General features: G+C 34.9%; 3 protein-coding genes across 3 annotated transcripts; all 3 read right to left on the reverse strand.

The window, feature by feature from the left end:
- Positions 1-2,161: 2,161 nt before the first annotated feature.
- LOC133297063 (UDP-glucuronate 4-epimerase 3) lies at positions 2,162-4,425 on the reverse strand. The gene has a single exon (XM_061496124.1). It carries the CDS (start codon positions 3,911-3,913, stop codon positions 2,597-2,599), a length of 1,317 nt encoding a protein of 438 aa, XP_061352108.1. The 5' UTR covers positions 3,914-4,425; the 3' UTR covers positions 2,162-2,596.
- Positions 4,426-8,584: 4,159 nt separating this feature from the next.
- On the reverse strand, positions 8,585-13,959 carry LOC133297062 (3-phosphoshikimate 1-carboxyvinyltransferase 2). Its single transcript, XM_061496123.1, has 8 exons — positions 13,491-13,959; positions 12,555-12,799; positions 12,077-12,230; positions 11,225-11,439; positions 11,027-11,144; positions 9,651-9,861; positions 9,116-9,177; positions 8,585-9,033 (listed from the first exon to the last, which is right to left on the reverse strand). The coding sequence occupies exons 1-8, from the start codon at positions 13,842-13,844 to the stop codon at positions 8,815-8,817; spliced, it is 1,578 nt and encodes a 525-aa protein (XP_061352107.1). The 5' UTR covers positions 13,845-13,959; the 3' UTR covers positions 8,585-8,814.
- Positions 13,960-16,652: 2,693 nt separating this feature from the next.
- On the reverse strand, positions 16,653-22,891 carry LOC133297061 (transketolase, chloroplastic-like). The gene is made up of 7 exons (XM_061496122.1): positions 22,231-22,891; positions 21,594-21,684; positions 21,383-21,488; positions 20,994-21,276; positions 20,559-20,707; positions 20,323-20,476; positions 16,653-17,907 (listed from the first exon to the last, which is right to left on the reverse strand). Exons 1-7 carry the CDS (start codon positions 22,699-22,701, stop codon positions 16,948-16,950), a joined length of 2,214 nt encoding a protein of 737 aa, XP_061352106.1. The 5' UTR covers positions 22,702-22,891; the 3' UTR covers positions 16,653-16,947.
- Between the last annotated feature and the right edge of the window lie 2,486 nt (positions 22,892-25,377).

Raw genomic sequence — 25,377 nt, forward strand, 5'->3', positions numbered from 1 at the left:
AAGAACAAAAGCATAACTATGAATGTGCATTTGCTTTTTGGGAAGCTTATATTTACAAATTTTTTATTTATAAACTACACATTGTCTTACCGGTAAGAGTGTAAGACTCTTGAGTGAAGTCTTACCAGTCAGATATAGTGTAATTTGTAAGTTTGTAAAAAAAAGTTTGTGAAAATAACACTTCTCTTGTTTTTGTCCCCATAAAAAGCACGTGTAATTGAAAGTTGAAACACGCAATACCATGTGGAACCCAACATGGAATTTAACAGCCTGCACGTCATTACTTATCTTCTAAAGCTCTTGACAACAAAATGCACCGAGAGTCAAGATTAAGGCACACAATAATGTTTACAAGTGTAAAGAGAATGAATAAGCTTCTCAATGCTATTTGGTCACTTTATTCAACAATTGTGAAGCCACATTTTCCACCTAACCACCAAACACCATGATAGCTTATTGTCTACCAAATTCTTAAAAAGATTGTTTAGCTTTTGCTGTCACATGTTGAACTTGGGTTGAGTCATTTATGTAGTTGTAAATGCAGTTATGTAAACATGCATTTCTTCTATTAGGAAAGAATGGAAAGAAAACCAAAATGACAAAAAAAGAGATTTAGGTGAAAAATTGTTCTTGTCTTGCAACCTCAATTACATTTCACCAGCTTGGAAATATCAGGTATGGTTGTTGCTGGTGCTGCAGCAAAACCTGAAAGAATTCACTCTCAAAGAAAACAAAATGAAAATGAAAATGTTAATCTTCATGTTGTACCAGTAAGCATTTTCATGACTTGGTTCATTATGAGATAGGTAGCATTCTCATGATCTCAGTTCACTGGAAACACAAGGATTGGAATCAGATATAATCATTAGTGTTCGGCAAATTATACTAAGGCAGATAGATGATAACCCTATCTTTCTTCTTAAGCAGCAAGATGTTAATTCAAATCTTGAAAAATTAAATGCAACCATATAACACTTAATGCTGTAGTGGCAAAGTGTATAACAAACTAAAGTAGGTTTATAAATCTAATACAGCAATGGAATATAATAGAGGATATCCAAACCTGCCAGAAACATTCATTTGCTTAACTGATACCTAAGGCAAGATTCATTATGACATAAGTCTATTTTCTTAATTTACATTGCCACATATTTCAATCAATTTATACCCTAATCTAATCTTGATCCCAAGCCTCTCAGTTTATCGTATGGGACAGTACAGCAATTGATAACATGCAAGGTCCAACTTCATTAATTCAATCTTCATGACAATCAAATATTCAAAATTACTCACCTATTAAGGATAAGAATGACATGCTTAATATCTGCAGAAAGTAGAAACCTCCTCATTGCTTTTACCAAAAGGTCTTCAAAACTCGCATGAATGGCAAATTTATCATGCATAAATGTAAACAAAAGTAAAGGTGATTTTCAAAAATCCATTTAAACAGTGAAAGTTTGGAAGTAATATCTCATACCAACACAATCACTCCAAGATTAAACTCTTCGTTCACTCTTTATCATTCTCCCATTCCCAAAAGTAAATTGTTCCATATAAAAAATGGGCCAAACTTGGAATCCATATAGAAAGGAAATGGAAAGAAAGTTAGAAAGATTAATATTACAAACAACAAAATTTATATTCCGAATAGATTGCAAAAGTGCCTAAATGAAGTATGGGAATGTCCTTTAACAGAAAGACTCCACAGATACTTGTATATAATATAATTGTTACTTGTGGACAAAAACATGATGCTACAAGCAAAAAATAAGAATAAAAAATGTTATGAACAAGGGATCAAAAATATTAAAACAAAAAGAGATTAAAATGCTATAAAATTGCAAGTTAATCCCTGAAGTTATTTCAAAAGTTGATCCCTTCAAATGGTAATAAAGCATCAGAAGCAAGCAGTCAATGCTTCTTTACAAATACTATTAACTTATATCTTATGAAACATTAATCTAGTAATAAAAACAAGTATCTGCAGTAACATGAAGATCTTTCTAATAATCTACTGACAAAAACATAATGCAGGCTGGCTGTTTCAGGAGAAAGGGTTCCTGGTGCCAGTGCCACAGAGCCACCTCCAAAATGCTAGCAACAGCAACTTAGAAAGTAGTAGAGTTGAGCACAGAACAAAAGTATTAATACAGGAGTCCATTTATAGCTTAAATATTACATATGCAAATAAAATACATGTCTTATTGATTCATTCAGTCCAAAAACTGGAAATCAAACTATTGTGTGCTTTTACTAAATTTTCTTAACAATTATACACTGCCACCAATCAGCATATGCTCTATCGGTAGTAAATGCTACATTTCTAAAACTACAGCAATTACATTCAGGGAAAAAGAATAAAAGAGAAGAATATGATGTTTTCTTTGACACTGTAAATAGGTGCCCAGGAATTAATCTCCACCAACAACAAAACTTGCTCAGTGCAGGAAATAAGGTTTCTCCTAATATGGCATCTTTGACACGCATGAAGCATGGTGATCTTGCAACAAACAGAGAAAATGATAGGGAACAATCACAAGAATCATAATAATGAACAAGAATTCAAAGATCGTATCACTTAGTTAAAAAGAATCTGTTACTCAACAGCTTTCTTCCCACCAGAATAGTAATTCAGGTACCACCGCACGAATTTCTTCAAACCATTCGATAGATCCGTGGTTGGCTTATACCCAAGCTCTCTCTGGGCATAGCTAATGTTAGCATGAGTAAACTGCACATCCCCATTTCGCGGCAATCTCATTATGTTCCTCTTAGCCTTAACCTTCAAGAGCCTCTCCAAAATACTCACAAGTTCACTAACTGGGACAGGCGAAGTATTCCCCAAATTGAACACCCTCAACTGAGCCGGTCCCCTCTTCTTCCCACCACTGCCAGTGCTCTTCTCTGCAGTATCCAACGCACCCAAACAACCCCTCACAATGTCATCAATGTAAGTAAAATCCCTAGCAACTGTTCCATGATTCGCCGCCTCAAAGATTGGTATCGCCTTCCCCTTCAAAATATCCCTTGTGAAAAAGAAGTATGCCATATCAGGCCTACCCCAAGGTCCATAAACAGTGAAAAACCTTAAACCAGTCAATGAAAGGCCATATATATGGTTATAAGTGTGAGCAATCTCTTCACCAGCTTTCTTTGTAGCAGCATACAAACTAGCAGGTTGATCAGTCCTATCCTTCTCAGAAAATGGAACCTTAGTGTTCAATCCATAAACTGAACTTGAAGAAGCCCACACAATTGCAGGTTGTGGATTCACAGACTTACAAACCTCAAGCAAATTCACAAAACCAGCAATGTTACTATGCACATAAGAACCAGGATTCTCCATAGCATACCTCACACCAGCTTGAGCAGCAAGATGCATCACATGTGTAAAAGCCACAACCTCAAATAGCTTCCTAAGAAGTGCATCATCATTGATATCACCTTCCACAATGTACACCCCACTTCTTTCCAAAAGGCCTTGCCTTGCACGCTTCAATGAAGGGTCATAATAATCATTGAAATTGTCAATGCCAACAACCCCATCACCACGGCGTTTCAGGGCGGCGGAGACATGGGTCCCAACAAACCCGGCGGCTCCGGTCACCAGAACGGAGAACCCGTTTCTGGACCGGACCCGGGCCGAGGACCGGACCCGCTTCTCCCAAGCCGAACCTCCCCAACTGTAGGTCCTCAGGGATCGCCGGGATGGGTCCGCCGGAATCGGAGAGGTCGCCGGCGACCGGAAAAAGAAGATCAAGATCGCCGCCAAGAAGACGAAGGACCAAAGGGTGAGCTTGGCAACCGAAGTGTGCCACCGGACACGGTTGAAGTACGAATTTTTCTCCATCTTGAACTTCCCCGGTGTTGATGGGGCACTATCGATGTGCGACATTTGCTTCAGCTGAGACATTTTCTCGGGAAAATCTCGGATTTTTGTGGATGCCCAATATTCTACTTCCTTGTTTTCGTCGAAATGTCGCGGCAATTTCAGTCCCTCGGCTTGTTTTCTAGGTTCCCCCAAATTCGCGTTGGATATTAGGGTTTCTCTCAGAAATTGGACATGCTGCAAGTGTTAATAGAATGGTGGTATTTTTGTTAGATGTGAGGAAAGTGATGAAGGGGAGAATCAAAGAAAAAAAAAAGAATTTTTTTTAAAAAAAAAAAAAGTGAGGGTTTTGGTGAGTTGGGTGCCTTTTTTTTTTTTTTTTTTTGGTTAACCTCTTTTTTTTCTTCTTTGTATAATGGGAATCTTCTTGTTTCTTGGAGGAATGGGTTGGAGGTGGAGGCCACTCTTTTGGGTTTATAGTTTCTCAGAAAAAAAAGGATTCAGAGATTTGATTTGATTTAAAAAAAAATTGTTAAATTGAATGAGAGAGAGAGAGAGAGAGAGAGAGAGAGATGGAAAGAGAGAGGTTGAGACTTTTTGAGCAAATGTGAATCAAGGTATAAGGCAAGGACTAGAATTCAAAGGTTAATTTAATGGAGTGGGATTTTGTATATCTGTTCAGTTTCTCCTCCATTTGCCTCATAGAAAGAACAAAAGGTGTTCATTGAAGAAATTGAATACAAGTGGAGGGTAGTAAAAAGATGTCTATTTCTAATCTCTCTCTAAAAAAATGCTATATGCTAATTTGATTGGCTGGAGAGCCTTGAATTTTGCACTTTCCCAAAAAAAAAAAGAATTTACATAGACTCGTTGTTTAAGGTTATTTTTGTGTGGAGGAAACTTCTTTTTTTATATGGGGAGGAGAGTTCTCAAATTTGAGATCCAAGGAGCATAATGGGTGGTTTTGTTGAATGAGCAAATGCAACGGTTGAGATTTTGAGGCTTTTGCTATTATGGGACTCCTTGTTTCTCCACCATGAAAAGAAGTGTGAGATTTGTTTGAGAATCTTTAATTATAGAGTTTGTACTGCAATTGTTGATTTCTGAAATTAGAGATCTAGATTGTGTTAAGTTTCTAGAGAGTCAAACCATAGATAACACCTTTTTACTAATTTGGGCTAAAAACTGCATCTAAAAAAAGTAATAATGAAGTGAGTAGTTAAACACACCCCAAACTTAACAGTTGAGACTATCTAAATTCGTGCCAAATTAATATGATATACACTATGAAGTTGAATTTGAAGACTTGACATGAAATAAACAAGGCTAGATTCACTTAATAGGCCTTAGTTTTATTAATTTTCAACAAGAACTTAAGTAACTTTGGAGGAAAATTAATTGCATTTAGTTGGCTTCAAACAATTGAGTTGCTTATTAAATACATGCATTTCTTAAAACGGAAGCAAATGCCGGCCAAAAGTGTATTTGATACATTGATGTAACTTTTTCATCAAGAGACTTCTTGATTTTCCTTTGACATTGAATTCAACTAAGTCAGTGGATCATTTAAAAGGGTAAGACTAATTTACCATTATAAAGAAAAATTCCTTACTTTATATACACTTCCTTCAAGGCATCCCAACAGTTAAAAGAATAGTTTGTTATATCTTTTCTCTTTCTTTCTTTTCTTTTTTCCCTCATTTTCTTACCATGCCTAGTGTTGTACTTTCGCTTTTGTGAGGTGTTCCCTAAAGATCATGGCAGCACAAGACAAACTTTAATGAACACTTTTGAATAAAACAAAAACGTACAAAGAAAGCATGAAATAATCCTAGTATGAGGTTAATGACACGGCTCTATGTTATGTTTTAGTAATTAATTGTTTAAATATAAATTTAATGAAACTCTTGAAAAAAAAAATGATTGTGTACATGTAAGTTTAATGAAACTCATATACTAATTGTTGTCTACTTGTTTGTATGAACGCTTTACAATAAAACAAAAACGTACAAACAAAGCATGAAATAATCCTAGTATAAGGTTAATGACAAGGCTCTATATTATGCTTTAATAATTACTTGTTTAAATATAAATTTAATGAAACTCTTGAAAAAAGTTGATAGTGCAAATATAAGTTTAATGAAACTCATATACTAGTTGTTGTCTACTTGTTTGTATGAACACTTTACAATAAAACAAAAACGTACAAACAAAGCATGAAATAATCCTAGTATGAGGTTAATGACAAGGCTCTATATTATGATTTAATAACTACTTGTTTAACTATAAATTTAATGAAACTCTTGAAAAAAGTTGATAGTGCAAATATAAGTTTAATGAAACTCATATATTAATTATTGTATACTTGTTTGTGTGCACGTTAGAAAGAGAGGAGGAGGGGGTCCAGAAAGGAAAGAGAATGCATTGAATGAGCAACTTGAAAGTGCAAACAAACTTGAAAATGAAGACAAAAGCATCTCCCCAAGAATCCTTATGGTGCAATTTATGCTATGGTAGTAAGGTATCATGTGAGTACACGTATGGATTAGTGTAGAACAATCTCAAGATCAAGCCAAAGATTGCTTCGTTCACAAGGTCTTTGAGGATTTGAGACTGATACTCAAGCAAGGGGTAATACTAAAAAAATATGCACAACTTGTGTGTACTATCATCTCCATCCTCGTGCAATTACTTACTCATATAATAAACACCAATGGTTGTGTATAATGTTTCATATTATATTTAGGAAACATGTTCTCCAAAGAGGAATAGGCATGAAGATTTTTAAAAATTAGTATGGTGATAAATAAGCAATAAAAACAATAAAATTTAAAAAGGAAAAAGGAGGTAGTGGTACTCTTCTTAATTATTTATTGTTTTTCTCTTTCTCTTTATAGGTAAGGGACTTATTTATGAATGTTAACAAAAAATAATATCCCTCGTGAGCCCAGTATGTCTTCCCATGTGCAATCTGAATAAATAATATGAATAAGAGATATATATATATATATATATATATATATATATATATATATATATATATATATATATATATATATGAGGTAAGATCATTTGACACCGGTGTCAAATTTGAAGTTTGACACCTCATCTGAGAACTGTTAGTTAGTAGTAAGAATTTTTGGTAGTTAGAATATCCTCACTCATATATATATATATGAATCATGATAATTTTACACCAGTGTAAGTTACACTTTTAATCTTGGCTGTTGATTTCACTTTTATTTAATGGCTATAATTTTTTAGTTATATGAGTCATTGGATACAAGTGAATCAACAGTCATGATTGAGTGAGAGAGAGAGAGAGAAATACACGTCAACTATGATTTTCTTTCTTTTAATCCATGCATCATCATTTTCCATGAATTATCTGAGTTATCTTAAGCTGGACTTTGTACATATTTTATCATCAAACCAGACTGTATATTGCAAAATATTTAGTACAGCATCACATGTATGAAGTAAAATACACATAATGTGGTGCTGAAGATGGCCATGTGGATTGGAGTAATGGATTTCACCTTTAAGATATGCAATAATAAATATATTTGTAGGTAGTGTTTGGTTGAAGGTTTATTTTGGGATTGATGGGAAAGTGTAAGTGGATATTAGAAAATACCACGTTTGGTTCAGGTTTTTTCAAAAAATACTAGGCAAGTAGGATAGATGGGAAAATGAATTTTGTGTTGATTTTTGGATGAAATTCACTGTTACAGAATACCACTTGAGATGTGGTATTTTGAGATAACTGGCGAAGTGAAAAAACAGGTGCAAAGTTTCTCCCGAACATAGATTTTGCATATTTAAATAAATTTCTCTGGTAATATTTCGGTCAACCAAACAACTTTTTTTACATTTTCCTACCAAACTCATTTTCCAACCATTTTTTTATCAATTACATTTCCCTAGTAAAAAAAAATTTCTTCAGAACCAAACACTACCTTAGATAGATGTGCAATAATAAATATATTTCTATAGTCTTTATCATATGAGGAAGGGCAACATTTCGCCACACAGCGTTCATAAGAATAGTCAAAATTCCTGCATAGGCTAGGCCCTGCCTCAGTGAATAAAGGCTATGTATGATGAAGCCATGGTGAATATCCCGTGTGTACCACTTATAATTTGAACTGCAATTGCCAAGAATATCATCAAAAGTGAAACTCAAGAACATTCTGCATATGAGGGCTCTCAAGTAGGTGGGACCGTGGTACATGGCCGTTTGGTCGCGAGGCCATGAATATGATGATACTAGCATTGCAATTTATTGCAAACAACTCAAACTTGTAACATTATGTCAATTATTAATAATTTTTCTGAACTCAAACATGGAATGATGAGGCCCATTTGCTAACTAAATCGGAAATTGGTCATCTCATATCTTATTTTAAGATTATATCATGTGAAAAATCTGACTCATTTATTTATAAATCAACAATCAACAATTAAAATGACTATTTCCTCTGTATTTTATCAACTTCGTTATTAAAAATGTTAGCAATGATTTGATTATAAATAACTGGTTTCATATGATAGTCATATTAAAACAATACATGAGAAAATTCATTTCTTGACTAGACTATTTTCTTGGTCACACTTTAACACCCGACCCAGTTAGTTAATGCTCAAATTCCATAACGTGCAACAAACCGGGTTGACACGGGGCGTTACAAAAAAAATAATGTGTACCTTTGACTCTCAAATAAAACAAACAAGGCATGGTCCATCCCAAGGGATAAGGAATAAAAAGATAAGATGCAATGCACAACACCACGTACAGAGAAATAATGCCAAGTCAGAATTGAGAATTACATTACATTGATACAACAGAACCAAAACCTCATTTCAACAATACAAATTATCTCAAGCCCTTACATTGGAATATATAGAAACAAACGCAAGCCATATACTCACTGCTTTATGAGTGTTTTATCTCTCTCTCTTCCCTACTGAATATACAAAAATGCTTATTGCTTGGTAAACCTCTCAAGGACTTCAAAGTAGTCAGGGAATGTTTTCCTGGTGCAACCAGGATCCTTGATGGTTACTGGAACATCACCACAAGCAGCAAGAGAAAATGCCATGGCCATTCTATGGTCATCATATGTGTCTATAGATGTGATATTCAATTTCTCAGGTGGAGTTATCACACAGTAATCAGGACCTTCTTCAACTGTTGCTCCTAGCTGAAATACCAAGACAGGTCAATGAGATATAATTAAACGTCCAGTGACATAGAAACCACACTGGAAGCAACAAGACACTCACCTTGCGGAGTTCTGTGCAGATTGCTATCATTCTCTCTGTCTCTTTAACTCTCCAACTTGCCACTGAAAAATAGGGGAAACAAAAAATAAATGAGTGTCTGAGTTGCAAACACGTTTGCTAAATCACATAGCAGATACTGCAGTAAGAGAGAAAAAATATCACAGAAAAAAGTTTTCAAGCTAACATTTCATATGGTTATGTGGACTATCATGAACCAACTATCTAAAAAACTTAAATTGTTAGGTGAAGATACACGAACAGTTTTATATTACACCTCTAACATGCTCCCTCGTGCAAGGATCTAACTTTAGATCACTTGGTTATATAGGCTCTATTATTATGTCATGAACCAGCTCCTCTCAAAGCTTAATTGTTAGGTAAAAACACATGAATGGTTTTATATTACATCTCTGACATGGACATAGTGGGTAATCCAATTCCAAAGTTAAATGTAATTATACTAATTTCAATAACCGCAATAAAAACAACTGTGTTAAACAAGCTCTTCGAGCACAAACAAATGGCTAAACCATACCATCTCTTATAGCAGTGGGACCATTAGCAAATAGTGCAACAACAGCAAGTGTCATGGCAACATCAGGCATCTTGTTCATATTAACATCAACACCTTGCAAGACTTTTCGACCCGAAGAATCTCGTGGTGGTCCGGTAACAGTGACACTGTTCTCAGTCCATGTGACTTTAGCTCCCATCTTTTCAAGAACTTCAGCAAATTTTACATCTCCCTTTAAAAAGGAAGGACAAAGTTAAACAGAAGCATAAATTAAAAAGTAAAGGAATTTGAAATGGCCACCCTTAATGATAAGGAAGGAAGGGAAGACAAGAAACACAGATGACAGAAGAATACATACATACATATAGATTATGAACCCCTCCAATTTATTTAAAACAAAAAGGCTATAAAAAACCATGAACAAAGACCAAAGGACAGCTGAAACCCTATTATCTTCCAAACAAAATGAAGTGAAAAGATTCCAGGTTTATAATTGCAACCATCCATATCTCCACCAAGATCATGCCAATCATATCTTCCCCGGTCAATCTTAAGGATAGCGTAAGGGAAAAATATTTGGGACCTGTTCTCACATTCATCAAATGTGTCAGGTTCTCACCATCTGTCCTCCAAGGAGAAGTCCATTGCTTCTTATCAACACCACAACAAGTAGCATGCCAGCATCCAGTAGGTTAACCACTCTTAGCCAGTAGCCTAAAGGTCTAAGTTGAAGTCCACATTTTACCTACGACTATATTGTTAAAATGAATTCCTCATGGCTTGTAACTTGTTATCATCCTCAATATTCCCAATTAAAATTCATTAATTCATCCTGTAATTCTTCTAGAACCAAGCTTTGTGTCTCTTATTATTGCTCACCCTGACTCTCTCTAACTCGTGTTTAAGTGAAAAAAAGGTTAAGATGTCAGAAATCAGAATAAGCTCCATGGGAGGGCATAGTTATCTACATAACAATTGGTACTAAAGAAGACAATGCACTATATGAGCTTTCACCAATTCCAGTACCGAAGTTTCATTATCTGATGTGGCAAATTGTTTAATTGACAATAATTGTTACTGTTAAACAGTATGGAAAAAAAATGGTTGTAAAAGATTAACAAAAAACTATACAAAAAAGAGGGAGGACAAAGATGGTCGGAGGGTTCACATTATGATATTGGTTCTTAAAGAGACAGGTAAAAATTTACTAAAAAGGATAATCAAAGAAAAATCTGCTCAAAATATGAAACGGAACATTCAAGAGCTACTGAAAACACGATAATGAGCTCTTTTTTAAGGGAGGTAGGGGAAAGAGAAAAGAAGGGGGGGAATTAGGAATGACAGAGTCAGAAAACAAATGATAAAAGTAAAGAATGTCAATTGTCAAGCACAAATACCTGTAAACTGCTTGTCCCACAGCCTTTAACAGTGATAGTCCCACCAGTAACTGCAGCACCAGCTAGGAAGTAACTGGCACTTGAAGCATCACCTTCAACAAAAGCATTGCCAGGAGACCTGATAAGAAAAATCAGTTTTTAATCTCATTGTATTTAGATGCTACAAAAGTGGTGCAAATCTAAATCATAGAAACCTACTTGTACTTTTGACCTCCATGGATCAAGAACCTATCCCAATTACCATTGTGTTCCACAGAGATTCCAAAGCGTTCCATCAATTTCAAAGTCATTTCAACATATGGAACAGAAATTAGTTTATCAATAATCTCAATTTCCACATCACCAAGAGCCAAAGGAGCTGCCATAAGCAAAGCAGTCAGGTATTGACTGCTAATGGATCCTGACAGTTTCACCTGCACGTGAGATGGGATATTAAGATTCAAAATGGATCAGACAATACCGACTACAAATTTCCCTTTGGAGAGAATAAGGAGGGAAAGGTATAACAAAAAAAAGCTTATTATTTTTTAAAACAAGGATAATATCTATGTAAAGTGTAAGAACGAAGCTGTAAGTAACAAATTAAAGAAAAGTTAGCAACTTCTTTTCAAAGGAAAGTCAATGACTCAATGCACAATGGATTCATGAACAGTAGAAGGTTATAAAGGCGAGGGATAACCACGGGAAAGGAAAAATCCCCCATCCAACAGTCAATCCGAAATTTAATTCAACTCCAAGTAGTATCATATATTAGTCATTTGAAAGAGGGGGAGGAGAGGCTCCTTAAATTAGAGTTTTGCTCTCCCAACACTGAAGTTCATAAAGCAAAAGAAATGGTAAAATTTGACTAAACCTCAAGTGTCAATACCTCAATAATTCTAACTTCAATTAATATGAAATTCTAGTGCAGAATCAGGTGATCCGTAAAAAGTGTCTACAATAACAGATAATAACTCTGGTGCGGTGGTGCCAGTAGAAGCGATATAATTAAGATAAAAGTATAGATAAAGCAATTGACGCATCATTTAATCAAAACTAATGCAAGCTTACCTTTCCCCCCGGAAGTCCTCCCTTCCCAATTACACGAACAGGCGGACAGTTTGTGCCAAGAAAACAATCAACATCTGCACCAAGCTGCTTAAGACCAGCCACCAAATCCCCAATTGGCCTCTCTCTCATTCGGGGCACCCCATCAAGTACATAGCTGACATATATTGAATGAGAAATAGTTCAATTTAGAGACTCAGACCAGTAATCATGATAGAAGACCTAATTCCAACAGAAGAAAGTAGTGAGGTTCAGGTGGATTACCAGTAAGACCTTCTGGTGTAGTCCTCATAAAATATATCTAAGTGCTAGACTTATGTTAAATAAACACATAATTAAAAGTGTCTTTTAAGAAGAAAGGCTGAATGATCTGGATGAGATTTTAGATTATAACAGGATAGAGGAAGAATCTGTACTCTGTTGTGGTTAGTTATATGATGAGTAATTCAAAGATCATGATGAATTACTATAAAAGACAGACCTTCTGTTTCCACCTGCAGCAGTCACAGCTGCCGTCAAAGGACGCATTGCAGTACCAGCATTTCCAAGGAATAAATTAACTTCATCTTTAGATTCTCTACCAGTGGGAAACAACCCCCCACAGCCTTCCACAATTGCTTGTTTGGTTGTTTTATCATCTTCCACACGCAGCCCAAGGGTCCTTAATGCACCAAGCATGTAATGAACATCCTCACTATTCAACAAGTTGTCTACAACAGTTCTTCCCTGAATAAAAATAACAGAACATTTTCTACTCAACAAGACATCTATTAAGCAGTTCAATATCAACGTCAACATCACCTTTATTGCAAATTAGCTGAGGTCAGCAGTTGATGAATCCATATAAAAGCAAGAATAGATTAAGGAAAAATAAATAATGAATAAGAAAAAAATAATATATATATATATATATATTTATATAAAATAAAAAATAAAATAAATACATACATAAATATAAAAATAAAATCAGCAACATCTATTGTGTAATTGAAAGTTGTAAAAATAATACAATTAAATAGAACTTGATACCACCAACCAACTTGTTATATTTGAAAAAACTAAACGAAAGGTTTTAAACAATCCAGGTGTTGAATTATAACTTATTATTATAGATCTTGCATGCCAAATTTCAAAAAGTTCAAAACCAGAATAAGTATAAGATTCAGTCCAGTGTCTAGCAAATATGCTCCCTATGTAAACCACCTAGACACAGTTCTATCCCCATTTCTGATCATAACCCACTTTATTTCATTTCCATCTTTATTTTTTCATGGGATAGGATGCTTCATTTTCACTTATAAAATGCATAACATTAAATTAAGATTCAAAACAAATCACACATCAAACCCCAGCTCATAATCACATAACCCCAAAATGAATGAGTAAATTAAAAAAAAAAATAATAATAATAATTTACCTCAGATAGAGCAGCTAGAAGCAGAATTCGATTGGATAGAGACTTTGAACCAGGCAATGTAATGGTACCGGAGATTTCTCTGATGGGTTCCAACACGATCTCCGGCGCCGTCGACGGCTTCTCTGCGGCGGCAATAGATGCAGAAACCTTAAATACACCCGAGTTTCCCTTACCCACAACGAAATTTCCAACAAAGCCTCCATTTTTATGCATCAAGCTCCAAGATTTTGAGGAGCCCCAAAGGTGCGACTTCAATGAAATTGAGTTTGCTAATTTGGGTTTGTGGGAATCGGAGGAAAGATGAAAAATTTGAGTACTTTGAGCTCCATTGTGGATTCTGCTCACTTGGGCCATTTCACTTTCCCTTAAAGTTTCTAACTTTACACTTTGCTCCTCTCTCTCTCTCTGATGGAGGTTTTCTGTGAGAACTAGTTTGGGGTTGGTGCAATGAGTGGTTGTTGGATTGACTCTGAAAAATAAAAAGGGTTATTAGTTACCAACTAACACAATGCTGAATTGCTTACTCAGTTAAACCAAAACAATTGGGCAAAAAAGATGGTGCAAGATTTCTGAACTTCACCTACCAAGTAAAATGGGTTTAGGTGTTTTGTTTGGACACGTGGTTAATCCTAATGTAAGTTTGAAAATTTAATGATGGATAAAATAGAATATAATAAATTTAAAAGTTTATCTCAAATAAAGAAGAGAAGTACGAGGGAGGATATTCTTACTACTACAATTTTTTACTAGTAATTTACTACTTATCTAATCATCATTGAATCAAAGAGAGAGAATGCTAAAAAAATTTTGAAAAGTGAAAAAATGTTGATCCAATGGTGATTAGATAGGTAGTGGGTTTGTAGTAGAAAATTTTAGTAGTAAGAATATCCGTCCTCGAGAAATATTAGATAAAATGTGTTTTATTTTACTATTTTTCATTTCATTCTTTTTTGTTAATCCTCACATATCATACATTCTAATTGATTTTATTTTTTTTTTGTCATAACTATGGCAGTTGTTAGAATAGTAGCAGCATTTTAGGATGAGTTACTAAAATATTAATAACTACTAATATATTATTGAATTTCATTAAATATAAATGAATATGTCAATATTGAAGAATTTCTTTATAAGAATTTTGAGTTTATGATGAATTTTATATGTGGTAACATATTTATAAATTAATTCGACTACATAATGTGTATATTTATAATTTTAATTCATTTGAATTGAATAGAAATACAGATTTACATAAATTTAAATTCATAATAAGAGAAATCATAGAAGAAATATAGAGTGAAATGAGTCATCACAGCCTCCGATTACTAGGTTTTACTGCTTGAAATTGTAACTAAAATAGGAATAAATGAAATTAAAATACTTTTTTTGACAAATGGGTTGGTGAGAGGGAAATGAGTTGGTGGGAATTGGTGAGAGAGACACTGTCTGTGTCTCACCAACCCAAGTGGGACCCTTGATCAATTATTTATTGTTTGAGCTACAAAAGAAATATCCATTGAAATTGTTATGTTTATGTAAAAGTTTAAACATCTAACAATACATATTTTAAAGAGTAATATTGCAAAATGTAATTTTAAAAATAATACTAAAATTAGTTATTATAATAAGTAAATTATAATAAGATCATTGGACTCTAGCGTCATAATTTTTTTGAGTAAAGCACATTTTGGTGGATGTTAACAAAAATTACTCTCTTCAATCTTTTAGAAAAAAATTCATTATCTAAGTTTTATAAAATTCAAAATGAATCCATTTTAGTCTTTTTGAAGGACTAATGTGAATCTTTTTTAATTTGTGAGAGATCACAATTTCAACTAAATGGTCCACTTTAAATTTTTTTAGCAAAATGGACTTTACTATAATTTTTTTCTTAACTATCCACTCCAATGTGATTATTCCTTTTTTTTTTGTCATTCGCAATTTTTTTATAAAGGAAAGCAATGTCAGATACAAAAGTTTAAAAGCACTTGTGAATTAAGTGTACCTTATAAGGATATTTTAAGATTTTTTTTTTTGGTAAGCTATATTTTATGAAATCTTAATAAGATTGTGTCACTAATTTATTTTTATTGTTCGCATATCATAAATATATAAATATTTCGCATAAATTATTTTTCATTTTAATCGTTTTTAAATATTTTTAATCTTTTTATCACAATTCATTTATTCTAAAATTTATTACAATAAATTTAACAAAAGGGGTATTGATTAGTCAGAAAAAACAAGTACAGAAAAGAGTGTTAAAACTTAAAAAGATATAGAATGTATTCAAAGAGAAAAAAACATGTTAAAAAATATATATTTAAAAGTTTATTTTATTTTTTTGAAAGTGATATTTAAATAAGAAAAAAATTTCATAATATATTAATCCGCACCTAAAAAATAGAAAAATAATAGATATGTCGACTATTATTATACCGCAAATATAAAAATTTCTTAATATATTAATAAAATTCTTATTTTATTCACTTCATTATTTACTATAAAAAAATTAGCTTAATTTTTAACTAATTGATTATTTTTGGACGCCTGAGATTATGTTGTAAACAGCTCCCTAAAAGGCCCTAGTTGTTTATAGAACTGATTCTTATAATTAGAAAATCATAAAATATCTAAACAATAGTGTAATAATTTTCTTTTCTTTTCTTTCCATTTTATCTCTTTTATCTCATTCTACTTTTTTGGGGTCTTTACTAAGGGAAAAACAAATATCTTGTTGAAAAAAAAAAAATATCACTTTCCTATAGACACACAAAAGCACATAGATCCCACTTTTTTTATTTTCTCTCACCACTATTTTCTCTCTTCTCTCTATATTTGTGTGCGTCAAAAAGGGATACTATTTTCCTATAATATGAGGAAAACAAACCCCCTTTACTAAATAGCAAAACAACATAAAGAAGTTACCTATGCTGTTTTAATAAAAATTCAGTCAACGATTATAAGATCACCCTTCTAAAGTTACCAACTAACTTACAAGTTCACCCTTTCGAAATCAACTTATCTAAAAGAAAATTTTAGAAAACAAAATACAATAGGAATAACATATTTCAAGCTAAATTGTACAACAAAATACAATTTTTCTCAACTGGACCGGACAATAAATAAAACATGGCCATCCAAACATTTACAAATGCTTAGTGTATTTGTAAATTGTACACTCCCTCCTACAGGGAAAAGAAAATACACTAGCATACTTGAGGACTAGATGAACGATCATGAACATCATTGAATTTAACCATGCAAAACTCAATTGTCGAAAAGTTATAACAAGTTCATAAAAATTTATTAGTTACACTCTTCTTTGACCTATGTTGCTTCACTTAGAATCCCAAGCAACGGTAATCTAACTTTTTCTTATTCAATATGTAAATATCAATCCAAAACCAGAAGAAGAAAAAACTCAGAAATTCAAAATGAGCAGAAACTAATACATTTAAATAAGCTCTTTTGCTGCAGCAATAACAGCTTCCTTAGTGATACCAAACTCTTTGTATATTTTTCCAGCAGGAGCACTGGCTCCAAAACGATCAATACCTATTGCTCTTCCTTTGCTTCCAATAATTTTCTCCCATCCAAAAGTTGTTCCTGCCTCAATGCTAACTCTGGCTGAAACAGCAGATGGTAGAACACTCTCCTTATAGGCTTCTGATTGCTCATCAAAAAGTTCCCATGACACAAAGGAAACAACTCTAACAGCCTTCCCTTCCTTTCTCAGATCATCACCAGCTTTGGCAGCAATTTCCAATTCAGAACCAGTTCCAATCAAAATCACATCAGGCTTGTTTCCTGTTGAGTTGTCTGAAATGGTGTAACCACCCTTTTCAACTCCTGCAACAGAAGTTCCAGGAAGCTGAGGCAATTTTTGCCTTGAAAGGGCAAGGATAGAGGGTCTCTTCCTGTTAAGCACAGCAACCTTGTATGCTCCAGCTGTTTCATTACCATCAGCTGGACGAAGCATCAAAATATTCGGCATTGCGCGAAAGCTTGCCAGGTGCTCTATAGGCTGGTGGGTTGGCCCATCCTCTCCAAGTCCTATTGAATCATGGGTCATAACATAAATAACCCCAGCCTGAGACAGGGCCGAAAGCCTTATGGCACCTCTCATGTAGTCAGTGAAAACAAAGAAAGTTGCGCAATAAGGAATCAGTCCTGGGCTGTGAAGAGCAATTCCATTGCAGATTGCTCCCATTCCATGTTCCCTGACACCAAATCTAACATTACGCTCTGATGGAGTATCCTTTTGGAAGTTCCCAAACATTTTCAGCAAGGTCATGTTTGAAGAAGCAAGATCTGCACTACCACCAAGCAGACCGGGAAGAACCTTTGCAAGGGCATTAAGGTTTTGCTGAGACAGATTTCTGGTGGCATCAGCTGGGCTCTCTGGAGTGTATGTCTGAAATCAAATTGAGAGGGTGATGATTATTGACATTCCATGGAATTCAGGTTTTATTATTTTGAATACCTTTTAGAACCCATACTTCCATACTTAGGCTTTTTGACCAATATGATACAAATCCCCAAAAACATTTGCAATTGGTTGTAGTTTCAAAAGAAATTCCCTATTTGATATATGCCTTTACGCGTGATACTACCATATCAAACTCTTTGGTTGAATTAGCGTGATACTAAAGGAAATAATAAAAGGTGCTATCATCTTAAAGTTCCACCTTGCACGTCTCAACCACCCAAAATTTTGGGGGCCCAACCCCTCTTAATTATTATACACCACATAATAATTTGGGTGGTGGAGATTCAAAGGTGGAATTGTGAGTTCCACCAAGTGTAGCCACATGGCTGCACCTTTTATTTTTATTTTAGTAACTCGCTAATTTGACCTGCGAGCTTGGTCTAACTATGCGGTGTACAATAATTAAGAAGGGGTGGGGGCCAAAAAAATTGGATGGTGGAGACTCGCAAGGTGGAACCCACATCTCCACCACCCAAATTTTTTAACCCCCACCCCCTCTTAATTATTGTACACTGCGTAAAAATTTGGGTGGTAGAGACTCGCATACCTTTTATTTTCATTCTACTAACTTGCTGATTTGACCTAGGAGTTTGGTTTAGTAGCACAACCTATAAAAGCATATGCTAGATAGGGATTTTCTTTTGAAACTACACCCAATTACAAAAAAAAATTTAGGTTTTGTACCATGCTAGGCTTTTTGACTAGTATGATACAAATCCCCAAAAATATTTGTGATTGGGTGTAGTTTCAAAAGAAATTCCTTATCTCGTATAAGCCTCTACATGCGTGGCACTACCAAACCAAACTAGCAGGTCGAATTAGCTATTTACTAAAAGAAATAAGAAAAAAATAAAGTTGGTGCCATACGGCAACACTCTGTGGAACTCACAATTATACATTGCACGTCTCAACCACCTAAATTTTTGGGAGGCCACTGCCTTTTAATTATTGTACACTGAATTAAATTTGGGTGTTGGAGACTCGCAAGGTGGAATTGCGAGTTCCACCGGTGTTGCCACGTGGTTGCACCTTTTATTTTTATTTTAGTAATTCGCTAATTTGACTTGTGAGTTTAAACTTGTAACACTGTGTAAAGGCGTATACCAAATTGGGATTTCTTTTGAAACTACACACAATCACAAAAAAATTGGTGTTTTGTATCACACTCGACTTTTTGACCAGTGTGATACAAATCCCCAAAAGCAATTGCAATTGGGTATAGTTTTAAAAGAAATTCCATGTCTAGTATATGCCTTTACATGTGGAGCTACTAGACCAAACTCGCAAGTTGAATTAGCGAGTTACTAAAAGAAATAAGAAAAAAATAAAGGTGCTGTCACATGACAACACACCATCGAACTTGCAGTTCTGCCTTACACATCTCCACCACCCAAATTTTTTGGGCCCCACCCCCTCTTAATTATTGTACATTGTGTAACAATTTGGGTGGTGGAGATTCACAAGGTGGAATTGCGATTTCCACCAGGTGTTGCCACATGGTTGCACCCTTTAATTTTTATTTCCGTAACTTGTGTACCTTTTACTTTTATTTCAATAACTTGCATTTACGACCTGCAAATTTGGTCTGGTAGCACCACGTGCAAAGGCATAAATCAGATCTGGAATTCCTTTTGAAATTACAACCAGTCACAACTTTTTGGGGATTTTATAGCATGCTAGGCTTTTTTTCCAGTATTATACAAATCCTCAAAAACATTTCCAATTGGGTGTAATTTTAAAAGAAATTCTCAATCTGGTATTAGCCTTTTTACACGTGGTTCCGCCAAATGAAACTCGCAAGTAAAATCAATGAGTAACTAAAAGAAATAAGACAAAAATATTAGTGTTGTCACATGACAGTACCTAGTGGAACTCGCAATTTCACCTTGCACATCTCCGACATCCAAATTTTTGGGGTTCACCCCATCTTAATTATTGTATACCGCTTGATGATTTGGGTGGTGGAGACTAGCTAGGTGAAATTGCGAATTCCACTGGGTGTGGCCATGCAGCTATACTTTTTCTTTTTATTTTATTAACTCACTAATTCAACCTGCATGTTTGGTCTGGTAACACCATGAAGGAATTATATCAGATCGGGAATTTCTTTTGAAACTATACCTGATCACACATTTTTTTAGGATTTTGTACCACGTTCAACAAGCAGCCATGCAAACAATAAGGGAAAGTATGTGATAAAATTTAAATAACAGGCTATCAAATCATGATCATCTTTGACATCAGATTCATGATCATTTTTGGATAGTACCTAATCCAAACCTTAAAGTGTTAACTCCATGTAAAGATCATAAACAACCTATAAGCTTGGAGTTTACTCACCGGAAGTGCTTTCTCCCAACCAGCAGGAAATTCACCATTGATAATAGACTTCAATTCTGCTGCTTCCTCCTTGTATTTCTTTTCATATTCAGCAAACTTAGTATTCCACTCAGCTTCAAGTGCAGCACCCTTAGGGATGTGGCGACTCCAATGCCTGGGACAAACAAGCAATTCTTATTTAGTGTCACTCAACAGTGTATAGAAAACAAAGAAATCTGTAACCCCATCATCCATACTTTTTGACATCCTCAGGCACATGAAAAGGCTCATGTGGCCATCCAAGGTTCTTTCTTGTGGCATCAACTTCTTTGGCACCCAGTGCACTTCCATGCACACTGTAGGAGTTAGCCTTGTTAGGAGAACCATAACCAATGGTTGTTGTGACCTGTGACATGGATAAAATCAACAAAAGACTAACAAACAGCCCTTGATCAAACTGATAAGACACATAATTTACAACTTTAATTTCACATCTATAGCTTTCAGGTTTTCAAAAGAGTATAATGCAGTCTGTTAGTAAAAGAAATCAAGTTGCTAGCATTAGTTTAAAAGAATTACATTAACTTGTAAAGAGTAAAATCTTAGCATGTTATTTCCGAATGCATGACAGATTCTAACAGTTATAGTTACATGCTAGATAGCTAAGTATACATAGGCCATTTTAAACTAACCTTGATCAGTGTGGGTTTGTCTTTGACAGCTTTTGCTTCCTTAATGGCAGCACGAATATCATCATAGCCAGTGTTTCCATTCGTTACCCAAATAACATGCCACCCAAGTCCCTCGAAACGACTATCAACACTCTCAGTGAATGCAATCTCCGTGTCACCATCAATAGAAATGTGATTGTCATCATAAAATGCAATTAGCTTCCCCAGTCCCCAGTGGCCAGCAAGTGAGCATGCTTCATTCGCAATTCCCTCCATTTGACAACCATCACCCAGTATAGCATACCTGCAGAAAACAAATGCCATTAGCAAAATGTCACACAATTAAGACCTCGCAATTTTATGATCAAAATTTAGAGGAGTGGGGTAGGGATCAGATTTAGTTGTTTTACGTGTAATGATCAACAATCTCATTGTCAGGCTTGTTAAATCTTGCAGCCAAGTGCTTCTCTGCAAGGGCCAAACCAACAGCATTGGCAATGCCCTGACCAAGAGGACCTGGAAAATTTGCAAGAATAGATGCATAAACAAACGATTAAAAAAAAAAAAAAAAAGCTAAATGAAAATCAAAATGGATGTTATGCTAGTACACAAATATCTAACCTGTTGTGACTTCAACTCCAAGAGTCTCAAAGTTCTCAGGGTGTCCCGGGGTTCTGCTTTCCCATTGACGGAATTCCTTCAAATCTTCTTCCTAAAAAATTGAACCCACAACATAACAAATTCACTTCAACCTTTGGTCAAGATGATCAAGGTTACACATACCCATAAATAATGCAAACCATATAAAACCCCAAAATAAATAAATAAAAGAGAAAAGTGTTTGTCATTTTAAATGATAGAAAGTTATGTCATTTTAAGAGAGACACAGACACAGAAAATTTGAATTTTAAATTAAAAAAAACCACTCACCTTCTCTCTCCCATGATTTTCGTTTTTCCGTGTGTATCTCTCTACTAAAATGACATAACTTATATCATTTAAAATGACAAACACCAAACCCTAAATAAAATTGGAATACATAGATCTAAATTTGATAAACCAGAACACAAAAGTAAGAACAAAAAATTTGAGACCATTTTACCACTTACCTATTCAACCTAATCAAAAGGGTAAAAACCCCAGATATGATTCCAATCTCAAACACCAAAAAAATCAAACTTTTAACAGATCCAACCAAACCCAGATAGAATATTTTTTATTTTTTGAGTTTTTCCATCACACATATACACACACTCACCTTCACGCTATCGTAGCCAGCAAGGTGAAGCAAAGCGTATTGAAGCATGCACCCGTGACCCGCAGACAACACGAAGCGATCACGGTTGAACCATTGAGGGTTCTTCGGGTTATACCTCATCACCTCGTCGTAGAGCACGTGACCCATCGGGGCACAACCCATGGGTAGACCCGGGTGACCCGAATTCGCCTTCTCCACCGCGTCAATGGCTAAAAATCGGATCGTGTTCACCGACTTCTCCACCAGGTCGGCGGTGGTTTTCTCCAGGGTCTCGACGGCGGCGGATCTCACGGCGGTGCTGCGGCGGAGAGAGGCGGCGGCGCGGGGAAGGGAGAGGGAGATGCGGTCGGAGGAGGTTGAACGGAGGCCGGAAAAAGCGGGGAGGCAGTGGCGGTTGGAGGAGGGGAGAGAGGTGGGTCGAGCGAGGAGGGCTTGGGAGAGAGAAAGAGAGAGAGAGGAAGAGGAAGCCATGGTTTGGTGTGTGTGAGAGTGAGTGAAGAGAGAGAGAAAGAGAGTGAGAAGAAGAAGAAGAAGAAGGTGATGATGATGATGATGGATTCATTTTGCAGTTAAGAAGAGTCTTTGTTTTTGTAGAGAGAGAGAGAGAGAGGAAAAAATAAAAAAACAAGAGCTTGTTGAGGTTGTCGCCCACAGAGGACTGTTACAGTGTGACAGACATTAGAGAGAGAAAAGAAAAATAATCTTTTTCTATTGTTTGGAGGGAAAGGAAAAAATTCACTTATTATTAATTAAATTTATTATTAAATTTTAATCATTAATTTTTGTTGTTTTAATGATTATAATTTATTTTAATAATATTTATTAATTAATTATTAATTCTCAATAAATTATAACGGTTAAATTATTAAAATTTAATGATAAAAAATAATAAATTTAATTAATAATAAGTATATCGAAGATTGTTGGGAAATTATTAAAATCTATATTTGGGGTTGGTGGCAATTTTAGATGTACTTTTTTTTTTTTGAGGATTTGTTGGGGGAGTAGATGTCAAAGAAAAAGTTAAGCAATTGGAATTTTATATTATGGGAGGTGTTAGCTGATGAACCAAAAGTTCTTCCTCCACGTTTGAGTGCCAAATATTTTTTTGTTGGTATAAATTAATAAGAGTAATTCTAGCAGCCTACTAGTTGCAAATTTGTTTAAATTAACGAACCTCACTATTTTATTTAGGATTCAAATGTGACACTATTGACTCACAGAAAATCCACATGGTCCTTTTACGTTTTTTTTAATATGATTAGTTAAAAAAATTAATTATTTATTAATAAATCAATGATTTGCAATTAAATCGTTATTTATTATTATTATTTATTTATAAATGATTGAGATTTTCACATATTTATCTAAATTTTCACAACCCAATATCATTAAGCTCACAAAATTTAAATATAAAACGAAGGATGGATGAAAACAATGAGTCACTAGGAACATCATTTAATATGGGGCTGACGTTAATGGACGATCAAGGTCGTTGCTTATAAGGGGGTGTTTGGTACGGGAGAATTTTTTTTTAAACCAAGAAACAAGTATTACTGGAATATAGAGGGAAGGACATTTTGTCTGGTAAGTTACAAAAAGGTGTTTGGTTGGGATTAATTTTGCCGGAAAAATGTAGTTAATTTTATAAATACTATGTTTGGTTATTTGTAAAATATTGATGGGATAGTTAAAGAAAATGTCAAAATTACCCTTTACCTTTTTTAGTTTGAAATAATAACGTTTGAAACAACACATTTTGACCGTTTCACTCATATTTGGTCGTCACTGTTGTCCCATTCGGTCTACGTTTTCTTCGAACTACTGTTGGGGTCTGTCTTCTGGTTTGTTGAGCTGGGCTTGCCGGAGATCTATCCACTTTGCCAAGCGCGCAGGCAACTCGTGTCTGTTGGCCGTCCAGACTGTGAGGTAATTTTAGTGAATGGTGGTTGCTGTCGAACCGCAACTACAGTAAACCCTTTCGGTTTATGTTTTGCAGCTAACTTTGTGAAGAAATCCACAATCCCATCTATCCGTAAAGATCCATACTTTACAAGTTGGTATCTACATCGTTTTATATATTCCATAAAGGTGATTACAATGCTTGAACGTTTTCGGTTCACCTTATGGTATGAAAAGGTAGATTGGGTATATAAACTTTGTTTTGAGTATTAAGTTGTTTGCATTTCTATGTGAGTCCACCTGTTCTCCCTTGTTTTCCCCTAAATTTTGTTGGAAATTGTGAGACTGGGTTTTATTTTTGTACTCTGTAAGCCTTATTTGGTTATGAAGCAAAGTTGTGCTGCAATTTGTTATTCTAGTCGCAATTATGTACCAAAAATTGAATGTACATTTGTTGTATACATGTATATTTCACCGTGTGTTATGATATTTTGTACTAACAATAAGCCAATCTTGTAGTCATTGGGTGTTGTGGGTCACTTTGTGTCACAGGCAGAAATCGTTTCATGCATGCATAATGGGTGGAGATGGCTGTCATAGTGTATTTTCTGGACAATCGTCATGTGTATCCTCATCGAACTTGAAGATGTGTAAATGTGGACTGACGGCCGTGGTTCGCAAGAGCTGGATAACAAGGAACCCAGGCAGGCAGTTCTTCGGATGTCCTAATTTCAACACACGTCGAGGAACTTGTAATTTTTTTGAGTGGGTCGATGAACTGACATGCCGTAACTGCAAGGATAAGGACTATTTCTTGAAATTTTCTATGCTTTTGCATATGGTTTCTGTAATGGTGATTGGTATTGTAGTGTATGCCAACAAAAATGCTTGTTGAGTCCTAAATATAAGCTATGCTATCTTTTTTGCATATCACACCAAGTTGTAATTATGTGGAAGCCATGTACTTAGTGTGGACGGTTGCATGGATTTTGTGTTTGTTTATGATGTACCATCTCTGTCTTTCTGATGTAACAAACTTGGTATTGTGGATAATGGGAGGATCCAACTTCTACATGTAACGATGTAATTAATATGTTAAACTTACTTCTTATTTATATTTGCATGGTGGTTGGTGTCAAACTGTTGACTCTCATATTGTTGGTCAAGAAGTTGTAGAACCAGGCATCATCCATGGCTGCCAATAAGTCATGTCAATCATTCTCCATTTGTTGATCAAGGAAGTGC

This window comes from Gastrolobium bilobum, unplaced genomic scaffold, assembly GCF_033153095.1.
Source record: "Gastrolobium bilobum isolate Gb01-03AN ecotype WA unplaced genomic scaffold, APGP_CSIRO_Gbil_v1 utg17589, whole genome shotgun sequence".
Lineage (NCBI taxonomy): Eukaryota > Viridiplantae > Streptophyta > Magnoliopsida > Fabales > Fabaceae > Gastrolobium > Gastrolobium bilobum.